At 41.6% G+C, this 11,924-nt stretch overlaps 1 protein-coding gene across 6 annotated transcripts in view; it reads left to right on the top strand.

The window, feature by feature from the left end:
* Positions 1-1,145: 1,145 nt before the first annotated feature.
* CDK14 (cyclin dependent kinase 14) overlaps positions 1,146-11,924 on the top strand; it is a 511,224-nt gene continuing 500,445 nt past the window's right edge. For 4 of the 6 annotated variants that reach the window (XM_081800566.1, XM_081800569.1, XM_081800568.1 and 1 more), the window contains exons 1-2: positions 1,149-1,711; positions 8,789-8,820. In XM_081800566.1, the coding sequence (XP_081656692.1) occupies positions 1,621-1,711; positions 8,789-8,820 (123 nt within the window). In that variant the 5' untranslated portion in view covers positions 1,149-1,620. Of the gene's footprint in view, positions 1,712-8,788; positions 8,821-11,924 lie in introns of all 6 variants that reach the window. The other 2 variants (XM_081800571.1, XM_081800565.1) reach the window with 2 other exon arrangements.

Raw genomic sequence — 11,924 nt, 5'->3', positions numbered from 1 at the left:
GTTTTTGTTTTAAGATAAAAATCTTTCAACAAAATACAAACTCCCCAAAACTTCCTTTAAACCAAACAGCATTGTCACACGCTCACAAGCTCTTATTACTTACACAGCCAGATGACTCAAGATTACTAAATTTCTATTCATAAGGAGTTTGCTGGCCCCAAATCAACATTCAGGCCCTCCCCCATCTTCCTTCTCTCTCCCCTGGGAGACTGACGTTTGGAGCGCTCGCTGCACCACATTTTAAGAGAATGAAGACGATGTGCGTTTGCTGCCCGAACTGTTTGTTCTGGGATTTTATAAAGCCTCCTCCAACCCCCTCCTTTTTAATTTTTTTTTTTTTTGGTGGGGGGGGGCGGGGAGAGGAGGTCAGAATCTTTTTGGCCTCCAAGTCTTCCAGTTTGGAAATATATTCTAAAACTGGTAGAGACGAAGGACTTCTGTTTGCTATTTACTATGGAACTGGGTGTTCCTATCAGAAATTAGCTACATCTACATTCCCATCAGTCACTCAGAGTGACACATGGGTGAAGGAAACAGCATAGCCCTGCCTTGGGGGGTTACAGTTGACGCTTCTACCTCTGCACTTGACTCCCCTAAAAAAACGGGCCCACCTTTCCCTTTGGATCTTTCACTTCACAGTCTTTCTGGCAAAACTGGCGGTAAAAAAAGTCATCGTCAAACCTGAGTGGTCCCCCAGGCCTTTCCATTCCCCGGACTCAGAGGCAGTGGTGGCGGCCACCCCCTCCCCCCCCAACTCCTCGCTCTTTTCACACGCGCTCGTGGCAAGGAGAAAACCACTCAGATAAATGACCGAGATCCAGAGCCTTCCCTTTGGGTGGCCTCCCCACAGCGTGAGACGGAGTCCCCGTCGCGGCCCGTTCCCAGCCCTGCCCGTTCGAGGCCCTCCGTCGGCCCCGGTCGTGGAGCGCGCGGCCAGGGCGGGGCGGGCCGGGCCGGGAGAGGCGCGCGGGGGCGGCCGGGAGGGGGCGCCGCGGGGGCGCGAGCCCGGCTGACAGGCCCGAAGAGGACGCGACTCCGAGCCCGGGAGCCGAGGTCCCGCTGGGGTCCCGCGCCCGGGGTCCTTTGCCCAGGGAAGGCGGGGCGGAGGCGGCGGGAGGGGCGGTGAGGGCGGGGCGGGTGGCGGTTCCGCGCCGCGGCTCTTTCTCCCGAATGCCCGAAACTCGGGGCTGAGAACTTCTCCCCGCCTGTGCCCCGTGCACTCGGCGACCCCCGGCTCCCGCATCTCGTTCCCAGCCCGCCCCGCCCCGCCCGCGCCGCCCCCACTGCCGGCCGCCCGCCGCGCCGCTCTCGGTTACAAAGGAGGGAAAATGAGCCGGGCGGCGGCGCGGCACGGGGCTACCGCGGCGGCGGCGATGGCGGCCGCCCCCGGCACCACGTAGAACGCCCCCGCCCGCCCAGCCGCGGCCCAGGCCCGAGCGGAGCCTGCAGCTCGCCACTCGCCTCCCGAGCCCAGCGCGTCGCCTCCTGGCCGGAGGAGGAGGAGGTGGTGGAAGAGGAGGAGGAGGAGGAGGCACCGCCTTCTTGCCGCGCGCCCTCGCCGTTGTCTGCGCTCCGCTCTGGACCAGTTTGGGGAAGTTGCCGGAGCCCAGTGTCGCCCAGATGTGCGACCTCATTGAGCCGCAGCCGGCCGAGAAGATCGGCAAGATGAAGAAGTTGCGGAGAACTTTGTCGGAGAGTTTCAGTCGCATTGGTGAGTGGCGCGCTGCCCCGGGCACCCGGCCGGTCGCCCCCGTCGTCTGCTCCTCCTCCCCGCGCTTCTGGCACCACCAATGCAGCGGCCACCCGGGGCTGGCGTGGGGTGCGCTGCGAGCGGACGGTGGACCGAACAGTGCCCGGACCTGGGGGGAGGGCGACAATGGAAAGGAGAGACACCCCTCTCTCAGGATCTGGGGGTTCGTTTGTGGATGATCTTAAGCCTACAGTTTGGGTTCCGTCTCCTCGCCACTAGCGCTCGGGCTTTCGCGCCCGCGGTGGACAGGCGATGGGACGCCCCGGGCCCCGCTGCGCAACCGGCTGCACGGCCGCCTGGGTCACTTGTTATTTTTATTTATTTATTTATTTATTTATTTATTTATTTATTTATTTATTTATTTATTGCGTGCAGGCTTTGCTCTGGGGTGTTTAGTAAATAATTTAGCTTTGGAAATTGGTGAGACGTTGAGTTGTGCCTTGGTATTGTTTAAGACATCCAACCTAAAGGGAACTGGGACAGATACCTTGGGACCTTTTGTTCGGTACTTCGGGTCTTCGAAAGCGAGATTTGGCTGTTCCGTCCCGAGCTCTCTGAATCTTTCCATTGCGGCAAATAAATGCGCGCTGTGAACTTATCTGAACATTTAGGAATGAGTCTCCCGAACTTCTCACATTTACTAGAGCTCCGGAACTATTGTCTTTAAACCAGCCAACCAACCAACTGATGTACAAATAAAAACTGACTGAGAAATGTTTAGGACATTTAAGAATAAATCCATGTCACAGACTATAACAGGGTGACAACAGTATTGTGTGGAATGGGTTTGTTAGCTTTTTAGGGTTGGCCATAGAAAGCCCCTTTTAACCTTAAGACGGTAGCTGCTTCCTCTAACATTATAACTTTCATTTATGTAGGTAACTGTTTTCAGCAAGAGAATCATACAAACACTAAAAATAACCCCTCAGATTCCCTAAGAAGCCTTCTAGCCTTTGTTTCACTTGTTTAACATGTCATCCATGTTAATGAACGTGTTAATGGAAATTAAGCATAAGGTACTTAATTCCTTAAAATAAACCCCTGGGGTGCATATGAGTGTTGTAGTCATCCTTCCATCCCTTCCTTTAAAAATCATTTTATAAGTGCACTCTAAAATATGCAAACTTTGTTCAAGCAAGAGAAAATATGGATCAAAATTTAGCCTAGTTTTCTTTGTTGTCTTTAACTTAAAATTTCCTATTGGTATACAAAATCTCTCCCAAAATGGCTGTAAAGTTATGGTGTGAAACCAATATTTAATCCTGGTTTTACTTATTACATGTATTGGATATTTGCAGTTTCACTTTTACTTAGGGATGCATATGAAGAGTTCCTACATGCAAATGAAGATTGAAGCCAAGAAGAATGTGAGAGAGCAAGGTGTTGAGTTGGTGTGCATTTTTAAGGAGAGTGTTCTGCCCGGGACCCAAACCATCACAGAGGCGGGTTCTGGAGTCCATTAAGCCCTGTTCTAAAACACATTAACTGTATATTTACTAATGCTAATGACTCTGTTGGAGCCCTTCCAGTTTTGTGTTAAATAATTCATTGCAGTTGAATCTCAGTAAGAAACCAAGGACATTAATACAAAAATTCCTTATGTTTAAGCAATTTCAAGATTTTGATCTCCAATCAGTAAAATTTGGATTAACTACAGTGCTGGCAAGTGTGGGATATTACAGTTAATTGGATTTTCTAGCTTACTGAGAGTTAGTGATGTGAAACTCCTTTTGATTCCAGCACTTCTAAAATATGTTCTAAGATATAGTAGATTTTACTTCCTCCCTTTCAGAAACAGTACAGTGCAGTGAACATAACTGATTATTTCTTGTATTGATGGAGGGTCATGATTCTGAATAGTAACTCTCATTCTGGAATACTGTAAAAGGAGATAAAGAGGTTTACATGGTTATGCTTGTATATAGCAAACCCAAGACATGCACTGGAAATGGGATTACAGAAAAATGCATCTTTGTTATCTATGTATTTTCTTAATGTTTTATTAGCAAAATTACAAAGCAATAAAATCAATTTGATTATGTAAAGATTTTAAGGTGCTTGAGGCTATGGAATGGAGTTTTTACTATGGAATTATATAGTGCATAGATTCAGGATGTGGGCTGTGTGTGTCAGACCACTGGGATTTCCCATCTTGCCACTTGTAGCTATGTGACCTTGGACAGGTCCCTCCACTTCTGAGCTTCAGTTTTTCATGTACAACTCAGTTTTGTTATTGGCACTTAGTGAAATAACGCATATGATGTCCTGTATGGTACGTAGTGCAGACTCAATAAATATTCATAATATGTTATTATCGTTATTGGTGATTATATCATATTGACATAATTGATCTTCTAGTGGGAAGCAAGAGAAGTGAGGGGAAGAAGTGGCTACTGACTTCACAGTATAAAAACAGGATGGGTTTTGGAGTTAGTCTGGTCTGGGTTTGAACCCTGTTTTCCCAGCTTGCTGTGTGCCTTGGGCAACTAGCAGAATACCCCTAAACTCCAAAGTCCACAGGTATAAATTTTCTCAAGGTTGTTGTGAAGATTAAATCAGGTAGGACACATAAAATATCTAGTGCAGTATCTGTTACATGTGAAGAACAGTACTGGGGGCTGATATTCTTCCTTCCCATTTCTCTGTTTATCCCCATCTTCCTCCTGTCTTCATTGGTACTTCACGAGGAGATCAAAGAGCGAATGGTTTATTCCTGTTGAATAATACAACATCTCTTTTCATTCCCTTTAACCAGTCTACAATGGCTTTTGAAATAAACATACTGACTTAATTTTGCTTTTTTAGGATGATTCAAAAGTGTAGCTTGTTATATGGCAAAATATACAGTATCATTGTTTAGCCATGAGAAATTAATCATTGATAGAAAATGAGGACAACGTTTGAAAGTATGTGATATTCAGTGTTTATTATTAACGGTTTTGACTATATAAAAGTGGTAATGCTAATGTTTAATTTATTCACACTTGAGTGATCATGTCAGCTTTGTCACTACCCATCCCAAATACAGCTGATCTGAAATTACTATGTTATATAAGGTCTAATAAAACACATTTGCTTTCAAGCCATAGCACTCTAATTTATGACATCTGCCAGAGAGTGACTATAACACAGTTACAGTTCTTTTATAAGATGGGTGTAATTGAATTTCAAAGGCAGTCACTGATTTCAGTGGTGAGTATTTATCGTTTTCTGCTAAATAGTGTCAGTGTGTTCACTTATTTAGGAACTACTGTAGTTGTCTTATGTTTTTTGTTGTTGTTTGTTTTTTTTTTTTGGTTAGCATAAAAAACGACAAATGGGAACTTAGTTGTTAAAAAGGTTATATTAGGGGCTCCTGGGTGGCTCAGTCGTTGGGTGTCTGCCTTCAGCTCAGGTCATGATCCCAGAGTCCTGGGATCGAGCCCTACATCGGGCTCCCCGCTCCACGGGAAGCCTGCTTCTCCCCCTCCCACTCTCCGTGCTTGTGTTCCCTCTCTCACTGTGTCTCTCTCTGTCAAATAAACAAAATCTTTAAAAAAAATAAAAAAAAAATAAAAAGGTCATATTAAAATCCTTTTCCTCTTTCCTTTCCTTCTTTCTTTTAATTTTTAAATGATAGCCTAGGAGGAGGAAGGCTTTCTGTAATATCTGGCGTAAGAATAAGGTCAAACTGGCATTTCTTCATATTCATTTGAGTGCATTTCTTCACACTTATTTGGATTAACTTGTAGAGAAAGGAAGTTTGTACTCTGTGATATTGGAGATGAACCCCATGTGTACCATTCCTTTAAAAGATGTAGTTTGTGAGAGAACTGAATGAAAGGAAGAGGCTATGGTTACATTGAATTTTGGGGTTTGTTACCTTGTGCTGTAAGTGTGTAATGTAGGGTCCAGCGGTCATGTGATAAGTCCATTCTTAAGGGTAAAGGTTCAGGCACAGAATTTAAATATAGTACCAATGTTCTCTCCCCATGTAGTTTCAGAAGATTTTAATTTGCCAACTGTGAAATGGAATTTATATCTATGATCCTTTCATAAGAGAAAATGGTGTATGGTTTTCATATACCAAAACTTTAGTGTGTCTCAAAATATAAGAGGCTATTGTTTTGCCATTGAGGTAGAACTCATTAATTTAACAAATAATTATTGAGTACGTCATATGTGCTAGATACTGTGCTGACATTGAGATTCAGCGGCCGCTCTTACCAGTCCTCAAGGACTTTAAGAGGATACAGGCCAATGAATGGGCATTGACAATATAGAGTGACAAATTTTACCAGGAAGATTAACATAATTTGCTGTTGGAGAACATACGAAGGACACCACTTTAGTCTTGGTGGGATCATGGAAAGCTTTCTGGAGGAAGCAGTGTCTGAGTAGAGGACTAAATAGGGTATCTGAATATCTTAAATGATTTAATATATACCACCTTGTTAACCCATAAAAATGTAATATGCTCGCTATTCCAAGATATCTTCGAAGACAATTGTGAGTTTACATTTACATGAATGATTAATGACAATCAGGGAATGTAATCAATAATGAGATGTTGTGTGCTTGTTTAGGTCAGAGTTTATTCATCAATGACCTGATAAATATTTGGCAGAGACATCTTTAATTGGCCTTTGTTGTTACTGTTAACTGCTGTTCAGGGCAAGGATTCAATATTTATAAGTAACTGTATAAAGTGTCAGTCTACCAATAAAGGGTTTCAACGAAGCCATAGCTTTTTGGGGTCTTAAAATGTTCTCCCCTGTGGTATCTTGGGCTTGAGAATAGAATGCGGGGGAGAGAATCTAGCTTCCTGCTACTTATATTTTAGAAAGCACAGCTGCAGTTCCTCTTCTGTTTCTTCCTTCTCTTTCTGTTTTCAGACCCACCTCTTTATCCAGGAGGCAAGAAAGAAAGAGCCCCGTCCAGATGTCAGAGACATTTTAGTTTTTTGCTTTCTCTCAGCTGGAGGGTCTTCATTCTGTTTGCAGTTACCCGAAGGATAGTATCAAGTGTAGTTCCTATTTGATGCTTTGCTTAAGGCAACCCATGGCTAAATTTTGGAACTTTATCATGAACTATAGGAAGTTTGTGCTGTGAATTATAAGTTTGGTGCTTTAGCTTTGCATCTTGCATGACAGCCACATAATTTTTCATTCATCTTTGTTAAATGAGCTAGGTATGAGGCTGTACAGTGATTGACTTTGTATTTGAAATCACTGAGCTAATCATTTCTTATTCCAAAAAAAAACCACTTTTTTTTTTTTTTAGATGGGACAACTTGCCTATATTTATGTAGGTCATTAATATTTTATCTAGGAATCACTACTCAAGTATGTTGATTAGAGGACATGCCTTAGGTTTGAGGGAAGTGAGGGTTGTAGTTCAGTAACATGGTTGGTTGATATTTAAAGAAAGCCTTCCACATTAGAAGTTTTACATTCTAAGTTAAAATATAGCAATTAAAGATCATCTAGGCTCTTAGCTTTCTCAATAGCTTTCTATCGAAATAGCTTATTTTGGATTTAATGTAAGTTAAAGCAAACACATGATAAAATGTGTGTAAGTAATTAAATGCAAGATAAGCCATTTCAGACTAGGAGAAAGGGCTGTTTTTTAACTTTTCACTCAGAAGAAGTTGTCTTCCAATAAAGCAAGTAGAGAAATTTATTACAGATCAGTTTCTTAGGCAAAAAAGAGGAGAACTAAGAATTAAACTTTCAAAAACATTTTATCCCCCTCAATCTGCCCTCATCCACCTTAACTCTCCACAACCTCATCTATAGTAGGAAACAGAAAATATCCTTTTCAAGATTGCTAGACTGTATAGTATAGGCTCTGAAATGATAGCTTCAGGGCGCCTGGGTGGCTCAGTTGGTTAAGCGACTGCCTTCGGCTCAGGTCATGATCCTGGAGTCCCGGGATCGAGTCCCGCATCAGGCTCCCTGCTCGGCAGCGAGCTTGCTTCTTCCTCTGACCCTCCCTCCTCTCATGTGCTCTCTCTCTCTCTCTCATTCTGTCTCAAATAAATAAATAAAATCTTTAAAAAAAAAAAAAGAAAGAAATGATAGCTTCAGTTTAAGCACATGGCTTCTCTCAGAGCTTAATTGCCAACATAATTTGCTTTCCATTGCTTTTGTCAGAACATAGCTTTCCAAGTAAGAGCGACACAAGTGCTTCTATCCTGACTAGAACTGTCTAGTATAGACCAGTAAACACCTATGCACAATTCTATAAATTGGAAACATTTCTCCAATTAGTGGTTTCAGCCAAATTAATTCCTTTGTGCATTCTCCTTAATATGAAACATTCTAAGTAATTGTAGGATTTAAGGAACTAGGGTGTTTGCCAACAATGCATGAAATACTTCTCTTTCTCTTCAGAGTAATAAAATTCCAGTTCTGAAGCTGCATATTTAAATAAATTTTAAGTATTTGCTAACTCCTATAAAATATTCTGAATGTATTGTTTCCTTTCGTGATACTTTGTTATAAAATGGATCATGTTGAAATGCTTGAATTATGTCTCTGCAGTGCTTATTTTACATGCTTAGTCTTTTCTCACCGTATTTAAACTTCCCTCGGCATGAAAATCTCATTCAGGGCACTGTGCAGAGGGGGTGTCATCCTGACAATTGGTTTGGGAGGACCACACACTGTGCCCAATGATATATGCTCAAAACCCAGGAGTTGAGGGGGAAATTTCTTTAAGATTACTTTTTGATGCTTTCATACTTTCATTAAAACGTTTTTCTACTAAAGAAGAGATAGGGGAAAGATATGCATACTTCTTTTCCATACTTGGGAGGATCGTCCATTTACATATTTATGAAAGTGTTTCACAAAGATGCATGCTGTGCAATTCTCTGTCTCATTTGCAGCTTTCCTATTTGTATTGTAACATTGTTATTCAGGTTGGGGTACAGTTTTACTTTCTGAAATGAAAACACCATACTGCTTTGTTTTCCTTCTGTTTTCTAGAACTTAGATGCTTAGCCTCTTTGAGATGTTTCACAATAACTGTTTCCTTTCCCTTTTTATTTTATAGCTTTGAAGAAAGACGACACCACCTTTGATGAGGTAGGTTAAATTTCTTTATCTAATGTTAGATGTATTTAATTACCACCAGGTACAGTTAATAGGTGCCAACTTCACACTTAGAAAAAAAATGCCTTAAAAAAAAAGATGACATCTCTCTAGTTACATTATTTTCAGTTTTAAGTAATCATTCAAAGGAGTTTTGGTAGCAATCAACATAAATATGTCTTTTTAAATGAATAAAGGATACCCACTGGCCTTTGTATTGCTGCTTTCTTAATGGTGGTGGAGCTGGTGAAGCCCAGTGTGAGGTGGATGCTTAGGACAAGTCTGGAGTTGTTGGGGAGTTGGGCATCACGGCTCCCTGCAGCCCTCCTCTGACTCCGGGTGTGATGTGATGTTGACGCCACATATTGTCTGTGAGACTCCCAGAGGAGAAGCTGACTTTTCCTGTTCTTGTTTTTCTATTCTTTGTATATCAGATCTGTGTTTATCTACTTGCTACAAAGTAGCAAAAAAAAGTCTGTTCCAGTAAGGCCGAGGGTTCCTATGTAATTAATAGCATTCTGAATGTGATTTTTAAATTGTATTCTTTTCTGAGTTTTATGTAGTATCAGTGGGAATCATGAGAGACACAATGTGTTTACAAAATATTCTCAAGAGAGCTATAGAGTGAAGTGTTTCATTGTCACCATCCAAAGCCACAGTTACTGATCTGTGTTATAAACTGGGCCACGTGTGTCTATATATTGGGAGTTTATATGTGAACACAGAGGTATACACACAACGTGCTTATCCTGCAGCCTAATGGAGCCTAGATTAGTTTGGTTGTGGTTGTGATTTTTCAGTTGCAGATTCTATGAAATATGCTACCTGTCGTCCCTCTGTGTAGTGCTTCAGAGAAGTGAGGACATTTGTGCTCAGGGAAAGGCCCCTTGACCATGTGGTTGGCCGTGGTGCAGGGCAGGACCACACAGGGAGAGCCTGCTCCAGATTGGGATTTTGGATGGGGCCAGTGACGTTTGGTTCTCATGGTCTGCTGCTTCGTCGTTTGCACCTGTTCTTTTTTTCCTGGCACCCAACTCTGTGGAGCTATGTGTCCCTGGACTCCAAAGCAACTTCCCCTACCAGGAGTCCTGAAACATCCTGTAAAACTTAGTTATTTTAGACCTGAAGCAATAGAGGACTATTTTCTTCCTCATCTGTAGTAGGTAATAATGATGTTCACCTCTAAACCTGTATTTCTGGAATGCCTGCAGTGTTACTGAGATGCTTCTAGGAGAGTATTTTCTTCTCAGAAGAAATCAGTGTGAGAATATTGGACACCTTTTCTCTCTTTGTAAAGAAAAGTCTCCCCTCTAATTATGGAGGTAATTTAAGCTTACATAAAAAAGAAAAATAAGGAAAAAGAGAAAGAAAAATCTCCCAATCCTATTATCTAACTGCAACCACTGTTGAATGTTCTTGTTTCTTTCTCCTTGTTCAGAAACCAAAAAAAAAAAAAAAAAAAAGCCGTATATTGCATCCTGCTTTTTTTCTTATAAAAGCAATAATGTGGTATTTTCCCATGTTTTTACAGAGGACTCCTAATCATTATTAGGGATTTGAAAAACCTCCTGTTTAGTTTAAATACCATTGTTAATGATTGTATGTTATTTTGTCATGTGGCTGTGAGATTAGCTTTCACAAAAACCTGAGGCTGGAAACTAGATGAAAGTTAAGGATATATCAAGCCAATAACAACCCACCCTCCTTTACCCAGAAACCTCTGCACAAAGGTCTGGATTTTGTCATTTGGGGCAAAATTATCCTTAGCTTTTACAAAGTGTTTTCCTTCCTCTGCACCGCAAGAGATTGGTTAAAAACCTCAAATTAGTAAATTGCAGAATGGTACACCTGGAAGAGATGTTGGAAATCATGTGACCAACTTCATCATTTCACTGATGGAGAAATTGAGGTGCAGAGGGGCTAGGGAATTTCCAGTTAATTATGGGAAGTGCCAGGGTCAGGCACCTAGGAGACAGCAGTAGTAAAGTCATGCCTGGGTGTAAACCCGAACTTGACTACCCTTTCAGGGGCAATTGACTTACTTTTTCCAAACCTTTTATCAATTAGAGATACTTATCTCCCTCCTAAGATTGTTCTGAAGATTAAATAAGCTATGTATGTAAAGGTAACAGGTAGTGATGGGCACATAGTAAGTGTCTCAGTTGGCATTGTCATTGTCTTTGTCGTTATTATCACCATCATCATCATCATCATCATCATCTCTTTACCGACGTTCTCACCATGACATCACCTTCTGTATTTGGAAGGGCTACAAGGAGGAAGGAAAGATTTAGTTCAAAATTAAGAATTAGAGTTATAAAGAGAGTTACTTTCGGATACTCCTCTAAAATTCAGCTTTGTAATCCTCGGGTGTCTTGCACGTGGTTAACATTCAATAAATATATCTGTTGAATATGAGTAAATATCTGTTGCTAATAAGGAAAGAGAGTGTTGAACCAAATGTCAGTGTGGATTCTCCTTTGCCAGTTTCTAGCCATTCAGTTTTCTCGTTTGTAAAACCAGTCAGGTAGATAGATGATCATCCTCAAGTTGCTTTCTATCTTTAAATGTAGGCTGAAATCTTACGAATTTACAATTTTACTAAATCAGAAAAGAGCACTGCATCTGTGATTAAATAAACAGAAAATCACCAAGTTGTTCAATGACCATCTTCAAACTACCTTGTTAGAAATTTTCTTGAACTCATTTCTTGGTCTTCTTTTCCTCTTGTAGTCTGTTGGAATTCAGGTAAGATTTGACTCTTCAAACGTGGGGGCTGGGTAAGCTTCTTAGATATACATCAAGGTGTGGCAACTCTCTTCTTACTCAGTATTTATGAGGTGGAGGGCTACTTAGCTCGAGGCTAGAGTGTAGTTGCTACTCCCTGATTGCTACAGAGGATTTCTCTAGGGTTTGTGTAAATGTTTGACCTTGAGGAGAGGAGAAAAAGAAATGTGGACCTATTTGAAAGACCTATTTATTCATTCATTCTTAAATAGGCTAAAATACCATGACTGCAAATTTTTATAAGCATCCTGGAATTATATTCAGGAACAGTGTGCTAATGGTTGTTGTAGAGAGAGAATGAGGCACTTTGG

Source organism: Leptonychotes weddellii, chromosome 12 (assembly GCF_054177405.1).
Source record: "Leptonychotes weddellii isolate Sample4059 chromosome 12, ASM5417740v2, whole genome shotgun sequence".
Classification (NCBI taxonomy): domain Eukaryota; kingdom Metazoa; phylum Chordata; class Mammalia; order Carnivora; family Phocidae; genus Leptonychotes; species Leptonychotes weddellii.
This window is presented reverse-complemented; position numbering and strand designations above follow the sequence as displayed.